The sequence below is a fragment of the Salmo trutta genome, chromosome 37 (assembly GCF_901001165.1).
Source record: "Salmo trutta chromosome 37, fSalTru1.1, whole genome shotgun sequence".
Lineage (NCBI taxonomy): Eukaryota > Metazoa > Chordata > Actinopteri > Salmoniformes > Salmonidae > Salmo > Salmo trutta.
The window spans coordinates 32238807-32264966 of NC_042993.1; the positions used below are offsets into that span (position 1 = coordinate 32238807).

The window sequence follows — 26160 nt, forward strand, 5'->3', positions numbered from 1 at the left end:
GCAGTCTGTGCGAGGACGTCCGTCGGGAGTTGGCCTGCCGAGACACCACCCTCACATTGGACCAGCTGGTGGACCTGTCCATCCGGCTGGACAACCTACTGACTGCCCGCGGACGTCCTGATCGGGACCTGTCAGTTCCATTCCCCCAGCACCTCCGCTCCGACGCCCATGGACAGGGAGGTGCTGCACTTAGGGCGACCGGAGGAGGGGCCATTCCTTGCACCATCTGTGGCCGCAGAGGGCACACTGCTGGTCGGTGCTGGAGGGGTTCCTCAGGGAGTTGAGGCAGCAGGCAGGACACTATTGTGTCACCCCAGGTGAGTCGGAACCAGGCTCATCCAGAGCCCCCTGTTGTTCACATGTATTTATGTGTTTATTTAATTTCCTGAGTTTTCCCCGCATTCCCAGCATAAGGGACTAGTTGATTTAGGTGCAGCTGGGAATTTTATTGACCATTCATTTGCTCATAGTTTAGGGATTCTCCTTCTTCCTGTGGATATGCCTTTCCCTGTGCACGCCCTAGATAGTCAACCATTAGGGTCAGGGCTGATTAGGGAAGCCACCGCTCCACTTGACATGGTTACGCAGGAGGGTAATGAGGAGAGAATCAGTCTCTTCCTTATTGATTCTCCTGCGTTTCCCGTGGTGCTGGGCTTACCCTGGTTGGCCTATCATGACCCCACTATTTTGTGGCAACAGAGGGCTCTCAAGGGGTGGTCACGAGAGTGCTCAGGGAGGTGTGTGGGGGTTTCCATCGGTGCGACTACGGTGAAAAGTTCAGACCAGGTCTCCACCGTGCACATCCCCTCAGAATATGCCGATTTGGCTCTCACCTTCTGTAAGAAGAGGGTGACTAAATTACCACCTCATCGACGGGGGGGATTGTGCGATAAATCTCCTGGTAGACGCAGCACTTCCCAGGAGTCACGTGTATCCTCTGACTCAGGGGGTAATGGTGGCTATGGAAACATATGTCTCCGAATCCATGGGGCAGGGATACATTCGGCCCTCCACTTCACCTGCCTCCTCGAGTTTATTTTTTGTGAAGAAGGATGGGGGTCTGCGCCCGTGTATTGACTATCGAGGGATCAATCAGATCACGGTGAGGTAAGGTACCCGCTGCCTCTCATCGCCAGTGCGATCGAGTCAATTTACGGGGCGCGCTTCTTCACAAAATTGGATATCAGGAGCGCTTACAACCTGGTGCATATCCGGGAGGGAGACGAGTGGAAGACAGCATTTAGTAGTACCTCGTCATGCCGTACGGGTTGATGAATGCTCCATCAGTCTTCCAGGCCTTTGTTGATGAGATTTTCCGGGACCTGCACGGGCAGGGTGTAGTGGTGTATATTGATGACATTCTGATATACTCCGCTACACGCGCCGAGCATGTGTCCCTGGTGCACATCATCCTGGCATCGGGCGGACGGTGAGGGTTTATGTTTCCTCCTGCTCGGTGTGCACCCAGAGCAAGGCTCCCAGGCACCTGCCCAGAGGGAAATTACAACCCCTACCCATTCCACAACTGCCGTGGTCGCACCTGTCAGTGGACTTCCTGACGGATCTTCCTCCCTCACAGGGCAACACCACGATCCTGGTCGTTGTGGATCGGTTTTCTAAGTCCTGCTGTCTCCTCCCTTTCCCCGGTCTCCCTATGGCCCTAAAGACTGCGGAGGCCCTGTTAACTCATGTCTTCCGGCACTACGGGGTGCCTGAGGACATAGTCTCTGAGGTCCCCAGTTCACGTCCAGGGCCTGGAGATCGGTCATGGAGCGTCTGGGGGTCTCGGTCAGCCTCACCTCAGGTTTTCAACCCGAGAGTAACGGGCAGGTGGAGAGAATAAACCAGGATGTGGGTAGGTTTCTGCGGTCATATTGCCAGGACCGGCCGGGGGAGTGGACGGCGTTCATCCCCTGGGCAGAGATGGCACAAAACTCACTCCGCCACTCGTCCACTAATCTCTCTCCTTTCCAGTGCGTACTGGGGTATCAGCCAGTTCTGGCACCGTGGCATCAGAGCCAGATCGAAGCTCCTGTGGTGGACGAGTGGTTCAAGCGCTCGGAGGAGACCTGGGACGCCGCCCATGTGCACCTACAACGGGCCGTGAGGCAGCAAAAAGAGGGCGCTGACTGCCACCGCAGCGAGGCCCCGGTGTTCGCACCGGGGTACCGGGTCTGGCTCTCGACAAGAAACCTGCCCTGCCGGATGCTGGGTCCGCGGTTTGTGGGGCCATTTAAAGTCCTGAGGAGACTGAACGAGGTATGCTACAGGTTACAGCTTCCCCCAGATTATCGTATTACTCCCTCGTTCCATGTGTCTCTCCTCAGGCCGGTGGTGGCTGGTCCACTCCAGGAAGCTGAGGTACAGGAGGTTCCTCCGCCCCCTCTGGACATCGAGGGGGCCTCGGTGTATGCTGTTCGAGCTATCCTGGACTCGAGGCGTCGGGAGAGGGGCCTTCAGTACCTCGTGGATTGGGAGGGGTACGGTGCGGAGGAGAGCTGCTGGGTGCCGGTGGAGGACGTTCTGGACCCTTTGTTGCTGCGGGATTTCCACCGTCTCCATCCGGATCGCCCTGCGTCTCGTCCTCCGCGTCGTCCCTGAGGTTGGTGTCGGCGCGCTGCTGGCCACCGCCGATCCACTTTTCATTTTCCATTTGTTTTGTCTTTGTTTTACACACCTGATGTTAATCCCACAATTACTTGTTCATTATTTAACCCTCTGTTCCCCCATGTTTTTTTGTGAGTGATTGTTACTTGTATTTTCGGTCTGTCATGGTGTGCGTGTATTTGTTACTTTGTATATTTTATATTTTGAGTAAAAATACGTTGATTACTCATCTGCTGTCCTGCTCCTGACTCTCTACACCAGCTACACCTAGGACCCATTACATTAATAGAAGACTGTAATCAATAAGATTATAAAATATCTGAAGAGAATATTTGAGAAATTGAAACTCTATAAACAAAATTTTCCCGTGGTGCCCCGACTTAGTTAATTACTATTTCGTGATTCGTTGAATCGATTTGATAATATTAGTCTAAACATTTAATGACAGCAAACGCTATGACAATTGGCTGTATTAGATTTTCTGTTCCTCCTGAAAGCCCTAATCTGCTCACTTAAATTAAGAGATCCTGGTCATGGTGCTACAGTATGTTGCTACAGCATAATCAAAGTGTCTTCAAAATGCTTTAAATGCTTTATCCAAATGTTTAAAGTGTGTGTGAGCGACCTCATGCAACCGCAAAATGTCGGGTAAGTATATACTGTACAGTACTGTATTTCTTCATCAGCATCTTTATGCTTTCGTTAATAAAATAATTAGAAAAATACTCTTTCAAAATGCAGATGTTTATTTCGTTATGGATCCATAACGAATTACTATGGGAATAAATATCACTGAATGACAGAAATATTGGAACGAAGGCTAATAAAGGTAAACAAATTGCTGCTTACTGGAAAATACTCTTTCAAAATGAATGGAAGAGACAGCATTCAGAGGTCAAGACAGGGCTGCTCTGAGACAGGCATGGGGACTGGTCTTGATAAATCAACATGATTTTATTTTCACTGAATCTCCGTTTTGGATATTGGTTAGACTACAATTAGGGTGTGGAAATGTTAGGATTATTTTGCTCTTACTGTAGTACTGTAGCCTACTCCCGACCAGTCACGTTGTACAGCGCCATTATGAGCTATTAGTAGGACAATAGACTCTTGCCAAGAAGGAGGGTAGGGGGAGAATTGAATCGTCAAATGCATTTCTTAGTTAGGTTGGCTGTATCACATCTGGCTGTAATTGGGAGTCCCATAAGACGGCGCACAATTGGCCCAGCATCGCCCGTGTTAGGGGAGGGTTTGTCCGGCCGGGATGTCCTTGTCCAAAATATAGGCATGATAGGCTTATGGTTTCTCTCCCTCTAAAAACAGAAATAAATATTTTGGCCTTCATAAATATTACTTTTCCCTTTATTCAGATTTCAATCGCTCACTTTAGGTTATTTGAAAACAAAATAATCTCCAATATTGTTTAAAAAAATAACTAAGTGATTATTAATTAATTAATTAATTAATTTAGAATTATATAAAAGCCCCTTAGGGCAAATCTGATCTGTGAGAATATATAAGGGGCATTTTTCGTTAGGGCAAATCTGATCTGTGAGAATATCTAAAGAAAAATGCCCCTTATATATTCATTTATAATCCTCCAATTCTCTAAATCTAATTATTGGTGGAAAGTCACGTCATTGAAAAATATATATTTTAAAATATACTGTAGGCCTATCGTAGGTGACATGAGTTTCACTAGTGTTGAGTAATGTGCAGTTAAAAGTGGTGTCGGTCTTATTTAATTGAAAAGCATATTGAAGTTAGAAGCAATAGGATTTGCAGCAATAGCATACCCGCTGTGGTCATCTATTTCAGCACCGTTTCGTGCTGCTCAGAGACAAGCATGGGGACTGGTCTTGATAAATCAATGCGATTTAAAAGAAATATATATATAAAAAAAAATATTTTCACTGAATCTTCGTTTTGGTATTGGTTAGACTACAATTAGAGTGTGGAAATGTTATGCTCTTAATACTGTAGCCTACTCCTGACCATCACACAGTGCCATATTTTCCTTACAGAAACCCTGATGTTTTCATTTTTCTTGGAATAGAAACACTATAATATTAATCAAATCAATTAATCTACATTTCCTAAAATCTATCCTGTACACTATGTTCTTATAAAAAAAGGTTTTAAATTCTCTAGTACAGCCAGTATTGAAGGCTATCAAATGCTTCTCAAAGGTGCCCTCTGGTGGTCTAACTAGCATTAATGGTAACAATGGCTGACAATTAAATAACGTGCCAAAGGTGCCCTCTGGTGGTCTAACTAGCATTAATGGTAACAATGGCTGACAATTAAATAACGTGCCATAGACGCAACTTTTACAGGAAGAACCACTGTAACTGGCCACTAAAAGCTCCTTTACTTGATATGTGCAATGCACTGAGCTCGCTGTGGGGTCAAATGTAGCAGCAGTAATTGGTCCGGATGAGCCCTTCCCAGCTAGCAAGTTTATTCCGTCTAGCTGGCAACCACAGCAGCATGGCGCTATTTAAAACTTGTAAAAGAAAGTGATGTTTATTTCGATGGGCAAGGAAGAAATAACTTGTAGTATTGGTCACCTTCTGGATGTCACCGTGACATGCAATTAGTTAACGTAACGACAAGCCGGTGCAAATTACAGTTGCAACGATGTTGTATCAAGGTGCTATGTAGTTGGTTCCTATCAGGCGGGCTTGGCAGCTGTATCACATGTCGCCAGTGGTAGTTAACGTGACCAATTAATTTTGTCCCACTTGATTTTATTTTGAGTAGGATAGCGGCCTACACAATAAATCATTTGTAATATTGCCTACTTCGTAGTAGCCATCTGGATGTCACTGTGATACAGTCTAACGTTACTGCTCAATGGGATGAGTTTGTGCTGCAAGAGGGCAACACAACATCAAGGGGCAGAGTGTCCTTTGCTCTCGCTAGAGGGGAACTGCTCTCCGGCTGTTTCGTTTATTAGGATCCCATTAGCTACTGCACATGCAGCAGCTACTTTTCCTGGGGACCGCATAAAACGTACAAATACATAACAAAGTACGGAACAGTCATAGACAAGAACAACATAATACATTATATTACATTCCAAATAAATTAAGTTATACTTTATATAGTAAAGACACCAAGAGACAAAAATATATATAATTTACACAATATTCATATTCTTATATACAGTACAGTTACATTATTGATACACTGATATAAGTCTTTAGTTTTTAAGTTTAACTTTCTTTTTGCCTGCGTAACCTCTGGTGGCAGAGCATTCCATGATGACAGTATTCTATACATACAGTAACCTGACCATTTTACCATTTTACCGGACAGTAATCAAGATGGGACAAGATCAAAGCCTGTAACAAATAGTCTTTGTCAGACATACCTCAGTAATTGAGAGCGATGTTGCTAGATAGTGTAGTCATTACCAATATGCAATATCAGACCAGAGTGATGGTTAAAATGCGATTTTCACAGAAAATGTACAACTGCGGCATTAATGGCTGCATATTTATTTTTATATACATAACAATTGCTCTGATAAAAACTGAATGATTCTGAACACTCAAGTCCCAACTTTGGCAGACAAGCTTCAAATTCTTGATTAAGTTTTTAGCCAGAAGCATAAACTAGCTAGCTGGGAAGGGCTCATCAGGACAACTGACTGAACCGAATCCATTCTTCTCCACTCGACTCTCAGCTGTGTGACATAAGTCATCAATTTGGGCATCAGGCGTGTCCGTATAGCCTATCGTGGCTTCCTTAGTGCAATGTCATTCTTTTGTATGTCATGTGAAACCTGCTTGAGTTAGTTTTAACTTTTAGTTAAGATAAACAAATAATGAAAATAGCCATGTTTATTGATATTGAGTATGTTGCATCTGCGTGAGTACAGTTTGACCCTTGCCTCCACCTCCAGTTCATTAAGCCATCTAGTGTCATTTGTATATCTCTCTCTCTCTCTCTGCTGTGTGTGAATGATGTGCCTCTTGCCATCTGTCACTCGAATGTCGAGGGGCTGAAGTTCATTGGTTGAACTCAAATTGCTAGGGTCCTGGGGCAGGTGGGGGAATATGTAGGGAAAATGGCGCTGCACGGCTTCCAGAAAAACAGTCGCTTTCAAACTAGGGATTTCGTGGCTAATTGAGGTAAGACAGTAATTCTGCTCATAAATGATGCATGTATGAACTACAAGTTGACACATCCAGCCCAAAGAGAGAGGTATAAATAATACTTAGTCGCAAAAGTTCCGGAGCATGTCTTTAAATACCGCTAGGAGAAGGAAGAAGCAGAAAGCTGAAACCAGCGACCTCATGGCTCAAATATTGTACTGTCAGTCCTTTTCTTAAGCTTGCGGTCAGATACCACATCCAGTCAAAGAAATGACTCCTCAGTCCAATCTCTCTCTCTCTACTCTTCCTCTCTCCTCTCTCTTCTCTCTCTACTCTCTCTCTATATTCTCTCTCTCTCTCTCATCTCTCCTCTCTCTCTCTCCTCTCTCTCTCTCTCTCTCTCTCTCTCTCTCTCTCTCTCTCTCTCTCTCTCTCTCTCTCTCTCTCTCTCTCTGTCTCTCTGTCTCTCTGTCTCTCTGTCTCTCTGTCTCTGTCTCTCTGTCTCTCTGTCTCTCTGTCTCTCTGTCTCTCTGTCTCTCTGTCTCTCTGTCTCTCTGTGTCTCTGTCTCTCTGTCTCTCTGTCTCTCTGTCTCTCTGTCTCTCTGTCTCTCTGTCTCTCTGTCTCTCTGTCTCTCTGTCTCTCTGTCTCTCTGTCTCTCTGTCTCTCTGTCTCTCTGTCTCTCTCTGTCTCTCTCTGTCTCTCTCTGTCTCTCTCTGTCTCTCTCTGTCTCTCTCTGTCTCTCTCTGTCTCTCTCTGTCTCTCTCTGTCTCTCTCTGTCTCTCTCTGTCTCTCTCTGTCTCTCTCTGTCTCTCTCTGTCTCTCTCTGTCTCTGTGTGTGTGTGTCTCTGATATTGCTTTCCCTTAAATTATTCCAATATAGTGGTCTTTAGAGGAGCTGCCCAAGACATTATTCTTAAGAGGGATGACAGCATGTGCTCAACCCCACACTATCTTTCCAGTCTATTGACAGAAGTTATGTTTTGGTAGGAGACAAAAGTTGATTTCTCTTATGACAAAAGGGTATTCCACAGTGTTCTGTTTATTTTGGAAAGAGTGAAGACCAGAGATATTTGCTGTGTCACAACCCCCCCCCCCCCCTCCCAAACGAAAAATATCTCCAAGTCCAAACAGATGATTTCTTTGCAGAGGAAAGTTATTGCCTTCACTGCATTGTCCTCATTATTATTCTAGACCATTGGCTTACAGCGATGTGGTGAAATAAGACCATTACTAATGAACATCTGAGAGTTTTGATCTTTTGTTATTTGTGACTTCGTGTTTCATTTAGTCTGAAGGCCATTTGAAAAGAGCTGAATCCTAGTTTCATTACCCAGCAGCTGGACAAAGTTGGAATAAGCAGTTTTTTTAAGCTGCTTTGAAATAATCTCCACTGGGATCCACAGACGTTTTTCATACTCCATTTGTGTGGAGTCTCAGCAGAGGTCATATTGGAAATCAGTCTGTGTGGTGCAACACATTGTATTCTAGGTCTTGAATGTGTTAAACCACATTTTATTGTTCCATTCCATAAAGACAAATGAAATCTTTAAGAACAGACTGCAATGCTTCATCCTTAACTATGCACTGGAACACACACACACACACACACACGCACGCACGCACGCACGCACGCACGCACGCACGCACGCACGCACACAGTCTTGTACAGCTAACCTTGTGGGGGGACACAGTTCAGTCCCATTCAAAATCCTGTTTTTCCTAAACCTAACTCAAACCCTAACCTGTAATCTTACCCATGCCCTAACCTTAACCCAAAAACCTAACCTTAACCCTATCTCCTAACCCTAAAACTAACCCTTACACTTATTCTAACCTTAACCCTAGACCCCCTAGAAATAACATTTTACCTCGTGGGGACTAACAAAATGTCCCCAGTCCAATTTTTGTTTGTTTACTATTCTTGTGTGGACCTCCGGTCAAACACGTCCACACACACACCCATAGGATTACATCACTATGGGAGGTATGTGTCTCACCATCTGTGAGAGCTTGTCAGTGTAGGGTTAGTCATAGCCCTTTGTGTGTGTGTGTGTGTGTGTGTGTGTGTGTGTGTAACTGACAGGGTTACACACACACTCATAAGCCTTATAGCATTTCAACAATGACAGCACTTATTCATAATGAGACTTTAATTACTCTAACAGAAATACAGTAGGTACCTGGCTACCATAACATTTATAGCTGTGTTGCTGTCACAGGACCCAGAAGTGGATACTGCACAGTATAACTGTACTGTACATAGCTGTCCACTCTATGCCTGTATCTTTCCACTCTATCTGTCCACTTCAATCACAGATGCACATTAAATGAAGGCTAGTATCAATGGTATTGTAGGTATGGAAACTGTCCCAGATGTTTTATGTAACCCACTGTTTGGGCCTTGGCTTTTTGCCTGGTAAAAGCACTTAGAAGTCTCTCTGAGTGACATTTTAGAATGCATTCAATATCCTATTAACATTGACAAAAAAAGGTTGCATTGAACAGCACATAACTGGCACAGGTTGTTTCACCTCCCATTGCATTCTCACTGTGCACACACACAGCTCACACTGCTTAGTGACAGTTTAGCCGTTCAGAGGTTACGGCTAACGAGCAGCAGAGAGAGTCTTAAATGGGGTGAGCGGTGGCGTGCAGGGGGCGGATATATTTTGGGTGAGTGGCTGGCTCCCTGTGTTTGTTGAGGACACGGGTCGGTAGTCTGTCAGAAGTTGGTGTCTCTCTGGGGCTCTGGCCATGTTGTGGGTCAAGTGTAGAGAGCAGCTCCTGCTGGGGCTGTGTTGTTGCTGCGGTCCCACTCTCGGCACACACTCCCTGGGTTGTGTTTTCTGCTGGGTTGTGGGTCAGCGGTATTGCTGATTCAGCCCGCTGCTGTTTTCTTTCCTTCTCTCTCGCTCTTCCTTCAATCCGCTGGTCTCTTGTTCTCTCTCTCTCCACAAAGTCTCCAAGGAGGAACTACATAGGCTGGCTCAAAACTTTACCTTTCTGTTATCTAAGACTATACCATTGTCGTGACTTCACTGTCATTAATCTGATGACTGTTATTTAATCCACTAACTATGTTTAGTTGTTACCTGATTAAATTAATCGTGTAGCAATTAACTCATTAGGATTTAGGGCACCACGAGAGCAGTTCTTTAAAGAGTTACCATCTCCCGAATTAATTTCTAAAGGTCTTTACCTATCACATCCAAACCCGAGCCTTAGTTATGATTCAGGACTACACATTGTTTTAGTTATGTATTTACTAGCTAACTAAATGGTAACACAGGATAAACATACACACTTAATAAATTAGAAACAGGTCCCTAGTGGACTGACAACAATATGGCTACTTGTTACAAAAAGGGCGAGAGAGAAAGGGGGACAGAGACAATGTTAGTACATTTAGAAACTACTCACACTTATACATTGCACACAAACCGTCGCACGCTTGGAGTAAGAATCATTAATGTATTTACGTGGAAATGTCTTGGTTTGTCGTGCATCTCTCCTAACCGGGCCTTCTTGGAAAAGGGGTTGGTTGGGCCTTTTCGCGGCACGCTTGTAAAGCACTGATTTCCCAAAAGGGGTCCCCACCTGTATTCTACTGCCGTTCTCCTCTGCAGTCATCCAGTGACTTGTCGTGTAGTCCTGAACAGAACTACAGAGTTTATTCTGCTTCCATTCGCTCTGGAAGATGCTTCTTTGAAGATAGGCCAGCCAGCCGTGTCAATGATTCCCAGTGGGGTGATGAGAGTAGCATAATACGATGATTTGAACAGAGTCCCACTTAAATTTGCTTTTCTATATACTTCACTTAGGACAGCTAATCAGCCGTACCAGTGATTGTCCGCGAGGTGACTATCGTCTCTATCTCATGTTGAGATTCAAAGTTTAAACCACTTTAAACGTGAGCTGCAGCTCAACGTCTCTCTGGTCTGATATGTTAATTCTTTACCCATCATTTTATACAGGTAATTCAAAAGGGGCGGTTCCGTCAGGCTGCCACGCTCTTTGACCTCACTCAGGGGCGTGACTTGTACAAATTTAATAAAAGTATTATCTCTTATGGCTCCTAAAATTGGCCCTCTCTTCACAAAAACACTTTCTACCTTTTCACGCACAATGCATTGGATGGACACTTCACACAGTCGGTATACGTGTCAAGGTACAGTATTTCCTTTAACACTTAATGACAACACAAACACACAATGACATTAGTGTTCTTTTAGGTCACCTCGGCCCATTCACCACGTTCTGTGTTAGAAATATTGTTCCAATAGTTGCTTTTGAATGTGTTAGTTTCATTGGGAAAAATCTTAAGACAAAAGGCACATTCCCTGGGTGAATTTGAAAGTACCCCCCCCCAATCCCCATCTGTGGGTGAGAGGTCTGGTTGAAGTTATTTATAGCAAAGCTGGTCTGACCCATTTGGATCCTCACAGGACAGTCATGACACCATCCACCTATCAGTGCGCAAGTTCTTACAGACAGTTACAAAACACCCCACACCAACCTCATTCTGAATCCATCTCAAGGTGTGCATTCTTTAAACACATTTGATCTCTCATATACATTGTTAAACAGTATTGTCTCCTTCCTCTCAAGATTAGCTTTTATTTTTACACCGAGATCCAGATGAGGTGATTCTGAGGTATTATGAGTATGGGGTCATTAGACTCTTGGTGTGAAAGCTCAGCTCTCACCCCCTTCTCACAGGAATATCTCACCCCTTTCTGTTCAGCCTAGGAGATGTGGCTGAAGATTGTTCTAGCAGCTATTATCAGAAGAATGTCCTATTATAACACCAGATGTTTAGAGGGGGTCGGGGGAAAGGCATCAGAGGCGCTGAGGACACCTCCTCCCTCATCTCAGGGTCATGGGGTCAACGTCTCCCAAGACAGATTGGGAGACTGACAAGATTGCCAGACAGTGAGAGGGAAAGAAATAGTTTGAGAGAGAAAGAATGATAGGTGAAACCGGAGACAGATTGGGAGAATTCAAGTGAGATATTTGAACAAATAATAAAGCTAAAATGCTGTAATAAGGAACATCTATGGTCATAATGTGTTAAAGAGCCATGTCCATTTCTATCACATATCAGACGAGTCATTTTCACCAACACCAGTGAATGGGGTCAGTCCAGACAGTGAGGACCATCCCCTACCGTCACCAGCATCAACATGCTCCTTTCCCTGGCCTGGATCTCTTAGCTGTGGGATTGACAGCAGTTCAGCTCTCTGCCCCATGGACGCTGCAGGCAAACACACCCAGCAGGCCTCACACACTCCTCTGACACACTGCTCACAGGCTTCTCACACACACACTGCAAACAAATCCAACTCTTCACAGCTGTTTAAATGCCACAGAGACAGACTGATCAAATGTTCCACCAATGAAGCGTGTCAAACATGACTGTCGCGCTGATGTAAAGGATTTGGAGACAGGTGCAGGAAATACATCATCTGGGTTTTTAATACACCCAAAACAAACACGTATACAAAACACTGGGATGTACCCAAACAAAAGAGCGAAGGTAAACCTTGTAGAACGACACGGGACAAGACCCGTAATACACAATGCGCAGCACAGGCTGAGACAACGCACAGGTACTTACACGACCAACGGACATGGGAACAATAACACGCGGCACAGGCTGAGACAACGCACAGGTACTTACACGACCAACGGACATGCTGAGACAACACATAGGCACTCACACGACCAACGGACATGGGAAAAATAATCGACTGCCCAATGGAAAACAAAGTGCACATTTTATACAATTGCAATCAGGGAAATGGGGACCAGGTGTGCGTAATGACAGTTCCAGAGGGATCCGTGACAATGACGTGTTTGTGTGCATGTGTTTGATCACTGATGGTCAAACTTGTGAGTTGTTGCTGATCGTTAGCTTTCTCGTTATGTGAGTGGCCTCTGGCAGCCATTGCTGGTCCAGTTGAAACATTTTAAAGAGTAGGACTGACCATGGACGTTTTTGTTTTATGTCTCTCATCCTTTCAATCTTTTCTTTGGCTGTAAAATCAATTTTCCATCCCTTACTTCTCTTACCTGCTCTTCATTTCCTCGTTGTCTGTTTCTTTCTCTCTATTCTTATTTTGGAAATGTCGACTCGGATTCATCAGAAACGTGGCAGGAGGACACAGTGTTTACCTATGGAGGCCAAATATGTAGAGCCCCGGGGTGAGTGACGTGGGTCACCATGTGTGAGAGGCTCTCTCTCTACCTTTTAACTCAAGTAATGTGGCCCCCATACTGACTCGTCCTCTATCAGCCTCGTACACACATACACACATGCATATAGATGTATATGTGCGCGCACACACGCACAGTCACACACATGCAAACAGACATGCACGTACAGACACACCACGGAGACTAACCCAAAACCCAAGTTTCAACTCCAGAGGTTTCCATTTCTAAATGATATGATGTAGTTGAAAGGTTGGCAGTTTCTCAGGGGGATGACATGTGACCCCTCATTTTATCATACTATTCATGGCTAACTGAATCTCACAACAGAATCCAATGCTCTAATCTAGTGGGCCTTGATACAAGGATTGTGTCATCAGGTTTCAGGTATGACCCAGATGCAGACAGTGCCGAAGAAACAAAAGTTTATTTCTAGTACAAAGGCAGGCAAACGACAGGTCAAAGGCAGGCAGATGTCAGTAATCCAGAGAGGGTGCAAAAGGTCCAGAACGGCAGGCAGTCTCAGGGTCAGGGCAGGCAGAAGGGTCAATAATCCAATGAGGTGGGGCAAGGTATAGAACGGCAGGCAGTCTCAAGGTCAGGGCAGGCAGAACGGTCAAAACCCAGGAAGGGACTAGAAAACAGGAGCAGGGGAACAAACGCTGCTAGATTTCACGAAACAAAACGAACTGGCAACAGAACACAGGTATAAATACATGGGGAAGATGGGCAACACTTGGAGGGGGGGTGGAGACAAGCACAAAGACAGGTGAAACAGATCAGGGTGTGACAGGTTTGTCATTACTATTAGACTTGTTGTACTATCTCTGTACTGTTATTGCCTCTAGTTACCTAAGTCTGGCAGGTAAGTTAATACCCAGCCATGACATTGGGGTCAACCTCCGCTGAAACTTTACAGTTAACTTGTTTATTTTTATGTGACATGTTCATGTCTCTCTTCTTCTTTCCAACTCTTTTTGTGTTCTGGTTCTTTTTTAACAGGGTTTTGGTCTGTTTGGTGCTTCACATTTTCCTTCTCGCTTTCCAGCTTTGATCTGTGTTTTTAGTTTATGAGCAGATTTTACAATATAGATGTTTTTTATTGTTGCTGGCACATATGAAGATGATGGTGCCTCCACATCATGGGCATATGGCTTTGTTGGGCCGATCTGAAACCCTTCTGGGCTGGACCTCCCACCTTGTACGCCTACACACACGCACACAGACTAAGCGTATCTATCTAGCTTTTCCTGAAGCAGAGTAGCACTAGAGGGGTCCCTGGCCCAGCGATCCATTTTCCAGGTGACATCTGCTCTGGGATATTACCGCACAAGTAGAGGGAAAAATTGGATTTAAAAGCTACTGAAATGGTGCTTAAAGTTAAATCCAAGCTTCCACTCAGGTATCAAAGAACCATTTGAAACTGAATGCAAAGACAATGTTTTTTCTCCGTACTGAGCAAAATTACAGTATTTCCTTATGATGGTAATTGATGCGCAATGTGAAAGGTACTGTAAACAGTTTATCTAGTCTCACTCATTATAACTCATCTGATCTCTGATCTGTTCCAGGGGGCTTTTCATCACCATCCATGACCTCACTCACATCTCCACCGTGCTCCAGAGCTGGCCAGAGAAGGACATACGTGTAAGTCTATAGTCAAACCTGAAATGGCATCCTTTTCCCTTAATAGTGCGGAAATTGGTTGTCTCTGAAATGGCACCCTATCTCTCTATTAGGGGTGCTATGCCCTTTACACTGTTAGGCCTAGTTGTTCTATCTGATGGCTTAAGGCAGATATTGCTACTGGGTATGCAGGGTTTTGCTCCAGGCCTGTTGTAAATTACACACCTGATCCAGCGACTCAAGATCCTGGTGAACTGCTAAACAGTAGAATCAAGTGTGTTAGATCAGGGTTAGAGTGAAATTCTGCTCTGCAACAGAGTAGCTCTCCAGGAGGAAGATGTGCAGCCCTGGCTTAGAAGTCAGAGGTTAGCCTTTTTGGAAATTCTCTGTATGGACACTGGGATAACTGGGGATAGGCACCAGTGGAGGCTGGTGGGAGGAGCTATAGGAGGACATATGGTTTCCATATGTTTGATAGCGTTCCATTCATTCAGTTCCAGACATACAATGAGCCCGTCCTCCTATCGCTCCTCCCACCAGCTGCTACTGAAAGGCACACGTACACTACATGACCAAAAGTATGTGGACACCTGCTCGTCGGCCATCTCATTCCAAAATCAGGGGCATTAATATGGAGTTGGTCCCCCCCTTTGCTGCTAAAACAGCCTCCACTCTTCTGGGAAGGCTTTCCACTAGTTGTTGGAACATTGCTGCGGGGACTTGCTTCCATTCAGCCACGAGCATTAGTGAGGTCGGGCACTGATGTTGGGCGATTAGGCCTGGCTTGCAGTCGGCTTTCCAATTCATCCCAAAGGTGTTCAATGGGGTTGAGGTCAGGGCTGTGTGCAGGCCAGTCAAGTTCTTCCACACCGATCTCGACAAACCATTTATGTATGGACCTCACTTTGTGCACGAGGGCATTGTCATGCTCAAACAGAAAAGGCTTTTCGCAAACTGTTGCCACACAGTTGGAAGCACAGAATCGTCTTGATTGTCATTGTCTGCTGTAGAGTTAAGATTTCCCTTCACTGGAACTAAGGGGCCTAACCCAAACCATGAAAAACAGCCCTAGACCGTTATTACTCATCCACCTATCTTTACAGTTTGCCCTATGCATTGGGGCAGGTGGCGTTCTGCTGGTATCCGCCAAACCCAGATTCGTCCGTCGAACTGCCAGATGCTAAAACGTGATTCATCACTCCAGAGAACACGTTTCCACTGCTCCAGAGTCCAATGGCAGCGAGCTTTACACCACTCCAGCCGATGCTTGGCATTGCGCATTGTGATCTTAGGCTTGTGTGCGGCTGCTTGGCCATGAAAACACATTTTATGAATCTTCCGACAAACAGTTCTTGTGCTGACTTATCTTCCAGAGGCAGTTTGGGACTCTGTAGTGAGTGTTGCAAACAAGGACAAATCATTTTTACGTGCTACGTGCTTCAGCACGCAGCGGCCCCATTCTGTGAGCTTATGTGGCCTACCACTTCTTGGCTGAGCCGTTGTTGCTCCAAGACGTTTTCACTTCGCAATAACAGCACTTACATTTGCCCGGGGTAGCTCCAGCAGGGCAGAAATTTGACGAACTGACTTGTTGGAAAGACATTCTACTACCAATGTTTGTCTATGGAGTTTGCATGGCGGTGTGATGGATTTTACACACCGGTCAGCAACAGGTGTGGCTGAAATAGCCGAATCCACAAATTTGAAGGGGTGTCTACATACTTTTGTATATACAGTGCCTAAGGAAAGTATTCAGCCCCCATGTCATTTTCCACATTTTGTTACTTTACTGCCTTATTCTAAAATTGATTAAATAAATAAAAAATCCTCAGCAATCTACACACAATACCCCATAATGACCACGCGAAATTATTTATTTTTTTTGTTGATTTTTGCACCCCAAAAAATGTACTTATTTACATAAGTATTCACCCCCTTTGCGATGATACTCGAAAATGAGCACAGGTGCATCCTGTTTCCATTGATCATCCTTGAGATGTTTCTACAACTTGACTGGAGTCCACCTGTGGTAAATTTAATTGATTGGTCATGATTTGGAAAGTTACACACCTATCTATACAAGGTCCCACAGTTGACAGTGCATTTCAGAGCAAAAACCAAGCCATGGGGTTGAAGAAAATGTCCGTAGACCTACGAGACAGGATTGTGTCGAGGCACAGATCTGGGGAAGGGTACCAAACAATGTCTACAGCATTGAATTTCTCCAAGAACACGGTGGCCTCCATCATTCTTAAATGGAAGATGTTTGGAACCACCAAGACTCTTCTTAGAGCTGGCCGCCTGGCCAAACTGAGCAATCAGGGGAGAAGGGCCTTGGTCAGGGAGGTGACCAAGAACCTGATGATCACTCTGACAGAGCTCTAGAGTTCTTCTGTGGAGATGAGAGAACCTTCCAGAATGACAAGCATCTCTGCAGCACTCCATCAAACAGGCCTGTATGGTAGTGGCCAGACAGAAGCCACTCCTCAGTAAAAGGCACATGACAACCCGCTTTGAGTTTTCCAAAAGGCACCTAAAGGACTTTCAGACCATGAGAAACAAGATTCTCTGGTCTGATGAAACTAAGATTGAACTCTTTGGCCTGAATTCCAAGCATCACATCTCGAGGAAACCTGGCACCATCCCTACGGTGAAGCATGGTGGTGGCAGCACCATGCTGTGGGGATGTTTTTCAGCGGCAGGGACTGGGAGGCTAGCAAGGATCGAGGCAAAGATGAACGGAGCAAAGTACAGAGATCCTTGATTAAAACCTGTTCCAGAGTGCTCAGGACCTCAGACTGGGGCGAAGGTTCACCTTCCAACAGGACAATGACCCTAAACTCACATCCAAGACAACGCAGGAGTGGCTTCGGGACAAGTCTCTGAATGTCCTTTAGTGGCTCAGCCAGAGCCCAGACTTGAACCAGATTGAGCATCTCTGGAGAGACCTGAAAGTAGCTGTGCAGCAACGCTCCCCATCCAACAGGGCTCAAGAGGATCTGCAGAGAAGAATGGGAGAAACTCCCCAAATACAGGTGTGCCAAGCCTGTAGCGTCATACCCAAGAAGACTCGATGCTGTAATCGCTGTCAAAGGAGCTTCAACTAAGTACTGAGTAAAGGGTCTGAGTACTTATGTAAATGTGATATTTCAATTATTTTATTTTTAATAAATTAGCAAACATTTCTGTAAACCTGTTTTTGCTTTGTCATAGTTGGGTATTGTGTGTAGATTGATGGAGGAAAAAAAACAATTTAATCAATTTTAGAATAAGGCTGTAACGAAACAACAAAATGTGGAAAAAGTCAAGCGGCCTGAATACTTTCCAACTTTCTCATCAATTGTGCATTGATGTCAATAAGTTCAACAGATATCTTCAGTTAGGATCTGGCCTGTTTGAGGCCATTACAACCAACTGAGCTCTAATATGCCAGTACAGCTATGTGCAAAGCTGAAGAACATACGCACATCCAGGTACTTTCCACAGGTGCTGAAGTTGTAGACAAACTCATGGAAAACAGACAGGAAAACGCAGCACACTGCTGCACATGCTCTCAGGTGATATTTATTTACAACAACATTTTGACCCTTAGGTCTTCATCAGGCATCCATATCAAGTCATGATCTTGTCATATAGAGTCAATACGAAGAATCTTCCAGGTATTCCTGGCATGTAAAGATATACCTGCTGCAGCCGCTAGCCGTTCTTGCACCTGTTCACAGCTGTCAACACAATGGCATTTTCCTCTGCAGCCTGAGCTCACAGGACCTCTTATAAAACTATTTATCACGATCCAATGCCTTACTTACAGTTGAAGTTGGAAGTTTACATACACTTCGGTTGGAGTCATAAAAACTCGTTTTTCAACCACAAATTTCTTGTTAACAAACTATAGTTTTGGCAAGTTGTTTATGACATCTAATTTGTGCATGACACAAATAATTTATTTGTCCAACAATTGTTTGCAGACAGATTATTTCAGTTGGAAAATTCCAGAAAATGATGTCATGGCTTTAGAAGCTTTTGATAGGCTAATTGACATAATTTGAGTCAATTGGAGGTGTACCTGTGGATGTATTTCCACACGCCTGAAGGTACCACGTTCACATGTAGAAACAATAGTACGCAAGTATAAACACCATGGGACCACGCAGCCATCATACCGCTCAGGATGTAGACGCATTCTGTCTTAGAGATGAACCTACTTTGGTGCGAAAAGTGCAAATCAATCCCAGAACAACAGCAAAGGACCTTATGAAGATGCTGGAGGAAACGGGTACAAAAGTATCTATATCCACAGTAAAACGAGTCCTATATCGACATAACCTGAAAGGCCGCTCAGCAAGGAAGAAGCCACTGCTCCAAAACTGGCATAAAAAAGACAGACTACGGTTTGCAACTACACATGGAAACAAAGATCGTACTTTTTGGAGAAATGTCCTCTTGTCTGATGAAACAGAATTAGAACTGTTTGGCTATAATGACCATCGTTATGTTTGGAGGAAAAAGGGGGAGGCCTGCAAGCCAAAGAACACCATCCCAACCATGAAGCATGGGGGTGGCAACATCATGTTGTGGGGGTGCTTTGCTGCAGCAGGGACTGGTGCACTTCACAAAATAGATGGCATCATGAGGAGGGGAAATTGTGGGTTTATTGAAGCAACATCTCAAGACATCAGTCAGGAAGTTATCCTCTCTAGGGGAGGTGGGACGAAATCGTCCCACACTATTCAACAGCCAGTGACAACTTAGCGCCAAATATAAAACCACAAAATGTCATAATTCAAAGTTCTCAAACATAGGACTATTTTACACCATTTTATAGATACACTTCTCCTGAATCGAACCACGTTGTCCGATTTCCAAAAGGCTTTACAGCGAAAGCAAAACATTAGATTATGTTAGGAGAGTACATAGACACAAAAAACCACACAGCCATTTCCAAGCAACTAGCATGCATCAAAAATACCCAAAACACAGCTAAATGAAGCACTAACCTTTGATCTTCATCAGATGACACTCCTAGGACATTATGTTATACAATACATGCATGTTTTGTTCAATCAAGTTAATATTTATATCAAAAACCAGCTTTTTACTTTAGCATGTGATGTTCAGAACTAGCATACCCACCGCAAACTTCCGGTGAATTTACTAAATTACTCACGATAAACGTTGACAAAATACATACAATTTTTTAAGAATTATAGATACAGAACTCCTTTATGCAATCGCTATGTCCAATTTTAAAATAGCTTTTCAGCGAAAGCACATTTTGCAATATTCTGAGTACATAGCTCGGCCATCACGGCTAGCTATTTTGACATCCGCCAACTTCGGGGTCACCTAAACTCAGAATTACTATTAGAAAAATTGGATTACCTTTGCTGTTCTTTGTCAGAATGCACTCCCAGGACTTCTACTTCAACAACAAATGTTGTTTTGGTTCCAAATAATCCATAGTTATATCCAAATACAGCCGTTTTGTTCATGCGTTCAGGTAACTATCCAAACGGTGACGCGCGAGTGCATTTCGTGACAAAAAAATTCTAAATATTCTATTACCGTACTTAGAAGCATGTCAAACGCTGTTTAAAATCAATTTTTATGCTACTTTTCTCGTAAAATAGCGATAATATTCCAACCGGGCAACGTTGTATTCATTCAAAGGCTGAAAGAAAAAAATTGAGAAGTCTCGTGAACGCGCATCTCAGTCTCACTGTCCCCAGGCTGACCACTCACAAACAGAGCTGTTGTACTTTGCCCAGAGACAGCAGACACCCCATTCCACTTTCTGGTGGCTTTAGAGAGCCAATGCAAGCCTTAGAAAGTGTCACGTTACAGCACAGATGCTGTAATGTCGATAGAGATGCAACAGAAGGACAACAAATTGTCAGACAGGGCACTTCCTGTATGGAATCTTCTCAGGTTTTGGCCTGCCATATGAGTTCTGTTATACTCACAGACACCATTCAAACAGTTTTAGAAACTTTAGTGTTTTCTATCCAAATCTAATTATATGCATATTCTAGTTTCTGGGCAGGAGTAGTAACCAGATTAAATCGGGTACGTTTTTTTATCCGACCGTGAAAATACTGCCCCCTATACCACAACAGGTTAAAGCTTGGTCGCAAATGGGTCTTCCAAATGGGCAATGACCCCAAGCATACTTACAAAGTTGTGGCAAAATGGTTTAAGGACAACGAAGTCAAGATATTGGAGTGGCCATCACAAAGCCCTGACCTCAATCCCATAGATAATTTGTGGGCAGAACTGAAAAGCGTGTGCGTGCAAGGAGGCCTTACAAACCTGACTCAGTTACACCAGCTCTGTCAGGAGAAATGGGCCAAAATTCATCCAACTTATTGTGGGAAGCTTGTGGAAGCCTAACCAAAGCGTTTGACCCAAGTTAATCAATGTAAAGGCAATGCTACCAAATACTAATTGAGTGTATGTAAACTTCTGACCCACTGTGAATGTGATGAAAGAAGTAAAAGCTGAAATAAATCACTACTATTATTCTGACATTTCACATTCTTAGAATAAAGTGGTGATCCTACCTGACCTAAAACAGGGAATTTTTACTAGGATTAAATGTCAGGAAATGTGAAACTGAATGTAAATGTATTTGGCTAAGGTGTATGTAAACTTCTGACTTCAGCTGTATCTCCACTGCTTGTAAAACTCTATACCCGTCGCAGACCCACTGGTTGATGCTTATTTATAAAACCCTCTTAGGCCTCACTCCCCCCTATCTGAGATATCTACTGCAGCACTCATCCTCCACATACAACACCCATTCTGCCAGTCACATTCTGTTAAAGGTCCCCAAAGCACACACATCCCTGGGTCACTGCAACAAACACTCAAACTGGACAGTTTTATCTTAATCTCTTCATTCAAAGACTCAATCATGGACACTTACTGACATTTGTGGCTGCTTTGGGTGATGTATTGTTGTCTCTACCTTCTTGCTCTTTGTACTGTTGTTGTCTGTGCCCAATAATTTTTGTACCATGTTTTGTGCTGCTACCATGTTGTGTTGCTACCATGCTGTGTTGTCATGTGTTGCTATGTTGTTGTCTTAGGTCTCTCTTTATGTAGTGTTGTCTTTTGTCGTGATGTGTGTTTTATTCTATATTTATACACTACCATTCAAAAGTTTGGGGTCACTTAGAAATGTCCTTGTTTTTGAAAGAAAAGCACTTGTGTCCATTAAAAATATCAAATTGATCAGAAATACAGTGTAGACATTGTTAATGTTGTAAATGACTATTGTAGCTGGAAACGGCTGATTTATTTTATGGAATATCTACATAGGCGTACAGAGGCCCATTATCAGCAACCATCACTCCTGTGTTCCAATGGTACGTTGTGTTAGCTAATCTAAGTTTATCATTGTAAAAGGCTAATTGATCATTAGAAAACCCTTTTGCAATTATGTTAGCATAGCTGAAAGCTGTTGTGCTGATTTAAAGCAGCAATAAAACTGGCCTTCTTTAGACTAGTTGAGTATCTGGAGTGTTACGAATCCTTTTGGCCCTGCAGTCTAGGGGGGATGGAAATGAGACCCGTAACATAACTCATGCAAATTATAATAGTGAAAAGAAACAGTGAGAACATAAACCACAGACAACTTAAGTCTACCGTCAAACTCTTAGGGTTTATTTCTTTAAACACACGGTAAAGGGGGCAGGAAAAGGGGCTGAGCTGGACCCAAGGAAAGAAACAATACTCCAAAAACACCCCTAAGCTAGACTAGCCTATTTCAATAACAGCTAGCTAACTAACCAAAAATACAGTGGGTGGTCCACCCAGTTCTAACTAGTGTATTTAGACACTGTTTTCCTACGTGTAATGTAGGCCCATGGGCGACTGGTCTGGTTACCCCCTTTGCCCACCATACAAACAAACAAACAGTCAAACAACAAAACAATACTCACAAAATAACCGGACAAATGTGACATGTAGGGGCAAAACAAAAGATAGATCAATACAGAGAGTGAGATTCAACTGTGGAGAAAACTACTGACTGGGTTTTTAAACCAAGGGAAAGGGGATGTGATTGGTTGAGGGAAGAGGAGCAGGTGTCTTGGTTGGTGACTGACTGGGGAATGATGATTGTCACCTGTGAGGGGAGAAGGAGAGAAAAGAAATACACATACAGGATACACACTACCTGTATCCGTAACATGGAGTATCAGCATTTGTGGGTTCGATTACAGGCTGAAAATGGCCAGAAACAAAGACCTTTCTCCTGAAACTCGTCAGTCTATTCTTGTTCTGAGAAATGAAGGCTATTCCATGTGAGAAATTGCCAAGAAACTGAAGATCTCGTACAACGCTGTGTACTACTCCCTTCCCAGAACAGCGCAAACTGGCTCTAACCAGGATATAAAGAGGAGTGGGAGGCCCTGGTGCACAACTGAGCAAGAGGACAAGTACATTAGTCTATAGTTTGAGAAACAGACGCCTCACAAGTCCTCAACTGACAGCTTCATTAAATAGTACCCGCAAAACACCATTCTCACGGGGGACCAGTACGAAGAAAATGTATGAAATGTATGCAGTCACTACTGTAAGTCGCTCTGGATAAGAGCGTCTGCTAAATGACTAAAAATGTTTAAAATTTTTTAAAAAAGGTCAACAGTGAAGAGGTGACTCCGGGATGCTGGCCTTCTAGGCAGAGTTGCAAAGAAAAATCCATATCTCAGACTGGCCAATTAGAAGGAAAGATTAAGATGGGCAAAAGAACAGACATTGGACAGAGGAACCCAGCATCCCGGAGTCACCTCTTCACTGTTGACGTAGTGTGAATATTTCCTGTTTAATCATGTACACTTACTGTAACTGATTGGCTAATGAATATGTTGGCTTTATTTGCTAGTTGCTGTATTTTCAATGCCTGATATTATGATACAAATTTTGGCTAATCTGAGAGTTTATTTGTTTCATTTCAAACAGGAAGCCGAAAGGAAATTACTTCTCTAGAGCCATAGACAGTCTGTTCTGACTGATAATGTATTTGATTGACATAGAATCACAGGTATGATTGACAGATGTGATGTGATTGACAGGCGGTGTGTGTCACGGACGGAGAGAGGATCCTGGGCCTGGGGGACCTGGGCTGCTACGGCATGGGCATCCCTGTGGGCAAACTGGCACTCTACACGGCCTGTGGAGGCATGCCACCCCAGCAGTGTCTGCCAGTCATGCTGGATGTGGGCACAGACAATGAGGTAAGAAGAGACACACCTAACAACCAAATGAATACACACATAGCTACATGCAAACAAGATGATACACTTTACTTTATCCTACACTTGTCAACTACATAACAAAAAACGGTCAACTTTGTAACATATATGCTAGATGTAATTTGTCAGCTAAGTAAATAACCTCAAGTCAATACGTTATAATCAGGTAAGCCCCTCAGTCTCCAAACTCCAATTTCCAAACACTAACAGCCAAGAAACGAGAAATTCTAACACTTTACAACCAGGAAAAGCAACTGAGGAAAGCAGCACCGTTCACCCATGCCAGCTAGAAAAGCACCTATTCATCCCGCCAACACTGCCAGTCAACAGAATTCAAAGAGGCCTTTTGGTTTGGTTTTTCCTGCTGGTCCCATTGGTCATATGTATGGCCTGGCCCTCTCTTTATAGCTAAAAGAGGAGCCTCACTCAAGGCTGGGCGGCACGTGTGCTGTGGCTACACTGTTAAACAGGAGCAAACTAAGAATAGTCTGTGTTGTGTACACGGCTATATTTAAACTCTGTGTATTTTCTCCATGTCAAGGGTGTGGCACTGCCACCACATGCCTGCTGCCTGGCTTTTAAGCCACAGCTGAGTCCACTCTGAGCCATCTTCTGATTTCCTGGGCCTGGACCTGCTCTCCTAGCCACTGATTGTGTTTCCGTATAAGAGTTGGGGAGAGGATAAATGGTGATTTGGGGTTAGTTGGGTCGGTCTGGTCAAGGATAGACATGATCTAGACAGTTATCAAGATGCTGAGAATGAGACATAAAAGAAGACATCGCTGTGAAAGAAGGATAAATGGATAAAGGGTGGGAGGAAAGAAGAGGGAGATGGATTTGGGGTTACCCGGGTATAGGACCGGTCAAAGGTGTCAACGACTGGCAATAATCAATGGATATGGAGAGACACTCCATGAGCAACAAAACGAGGACACCAGTATAAAAGGGGGATAAATAAAGGAAGGGGGAGGGAAAGGGAAAGGGAAAGAGACGGGAAGCAGAGTTGAACAGAGGGACTAGCCCTATCCCTGTCAGCGGTAGCATTCACTGTGCGGATGGTCTCCACAAACTCTCTCCATGTTCTCTTATGTCGGCTGAACAATTCACACTTCATCAAAACACACTGAGACTCAGCAGAAATCCCCCTTATTCAGAAAACACACATAAAAGGCCTATGAGAAAATCAATGAAAGATCATACACTACAGCATGAATACAGTAGGTGGCATTGGATCTTGGTGAATAGGATTATGTTTCCTCTCTCTGCCAGGTTCTCCCACTCTGTTCTACCTCATAGCAGAGGTAAATACCATGACCTTTGGCCCCCATCCCTTTAGTGGCATCTCAATACACACTTCTTCAATGCATGAACTCTATTGTTCTATTGAAAGATTTTGAAAGACCATAGACTATCCAGAAGCCATCTATGGTGCACAGATCCAGTTTAGGGATGCTTGGGGGATTCTCAACTATTCCCGTACGTTTATAGGCATCAAAATACCCACTTAAACTAGCTGCCTCAGTCTTTGTCTGTGTCCTCAATGCACTCTGGAGCTGCTCCCAGAGGATGGGAGCAAATGGGGGTTTATTACCATATATATATGTGTGTGTGTGTGTGTGTGTATATGTCTGCACAAAGTGCTATCTAGAACCTAAAAGGGTTCTTTGGCTGTCCCTATATGGAAACCCTTTGAGGAACCCTTTTTGGTTCCAGGAACTTTTTGGTTTTCACAGATGGTTCTACCTGGAAACAAAAATGGTTGTCCTTTTTTCTAAGAGTATGTGTCTGTAGTGTCTGTGTGCGTGCATGTTTGCAATGTGTTTCTCTGCCATGTCTGGATTTGTCTCGGTCTGTTTACCTTCTATGTTCCTCTATTCGTCTCTGTATGTACAGCTGAAGTCGGAAGTTTACATACACCTTAGCCAAATACATTTACTCAGTTTTTACACAATTCCTGACATCTAATCCTAGTAAGAATTCCCTGTCTTAGGATCACCACTTTATTTTAAGTATCTGAAATGTCAGAATAATAGTAGAGTGATTTATTTCAGCTTTTATTTATTTCATCACATTCCCAGTGTGTCAGCAGTTTACATACACTCATTTAGTATTTGGTAGCATTGCCTTTAAATTGTTTAACAAACATTTCGGGTAGCCTTCCACAAGCTTCCCACAATAAGTTGGGTGAATTTTGGCCCATTCCTCCTGACAGAGCTGGTGTAACTGAGTCAAGTTTGTAGGCCTCCTTGCTCGCACCCGCTTTTTCAGTTCTGCCCACAAATTTTCTATGGGATTGAGGTCAGGGCTTTGTGATGGCCACTTGAATAACTTGACTTTGTTGTCCTTAAGCCAT

At 43.9% G+C, this 26160-nt stretch overlaps 1 protein-coding gene across 1 annotated transcript in view; it reads left to right on the top strand.

The window, feature by feature from the left end:
• LOC115177385 (NADP-dependent malic enzyme) overlaps nt 1-26160 on the top strand; it is a 126812-nt gene that overhangs the window by 65625 nt on the left and 35027 nt on the right. The window contains exons 4-5 of the mRNA XM_029738111.1: nt 14496-14571; nt 23628-23789. Coding sequence (XP_029593971.1) covers nt 14496-14571; nt 23628-23789 — 238 coding nt within the window. The remainder of the gene's footprint in view (nt 1-14495; nt 14572-23627; nt 23790-26160) is intronic.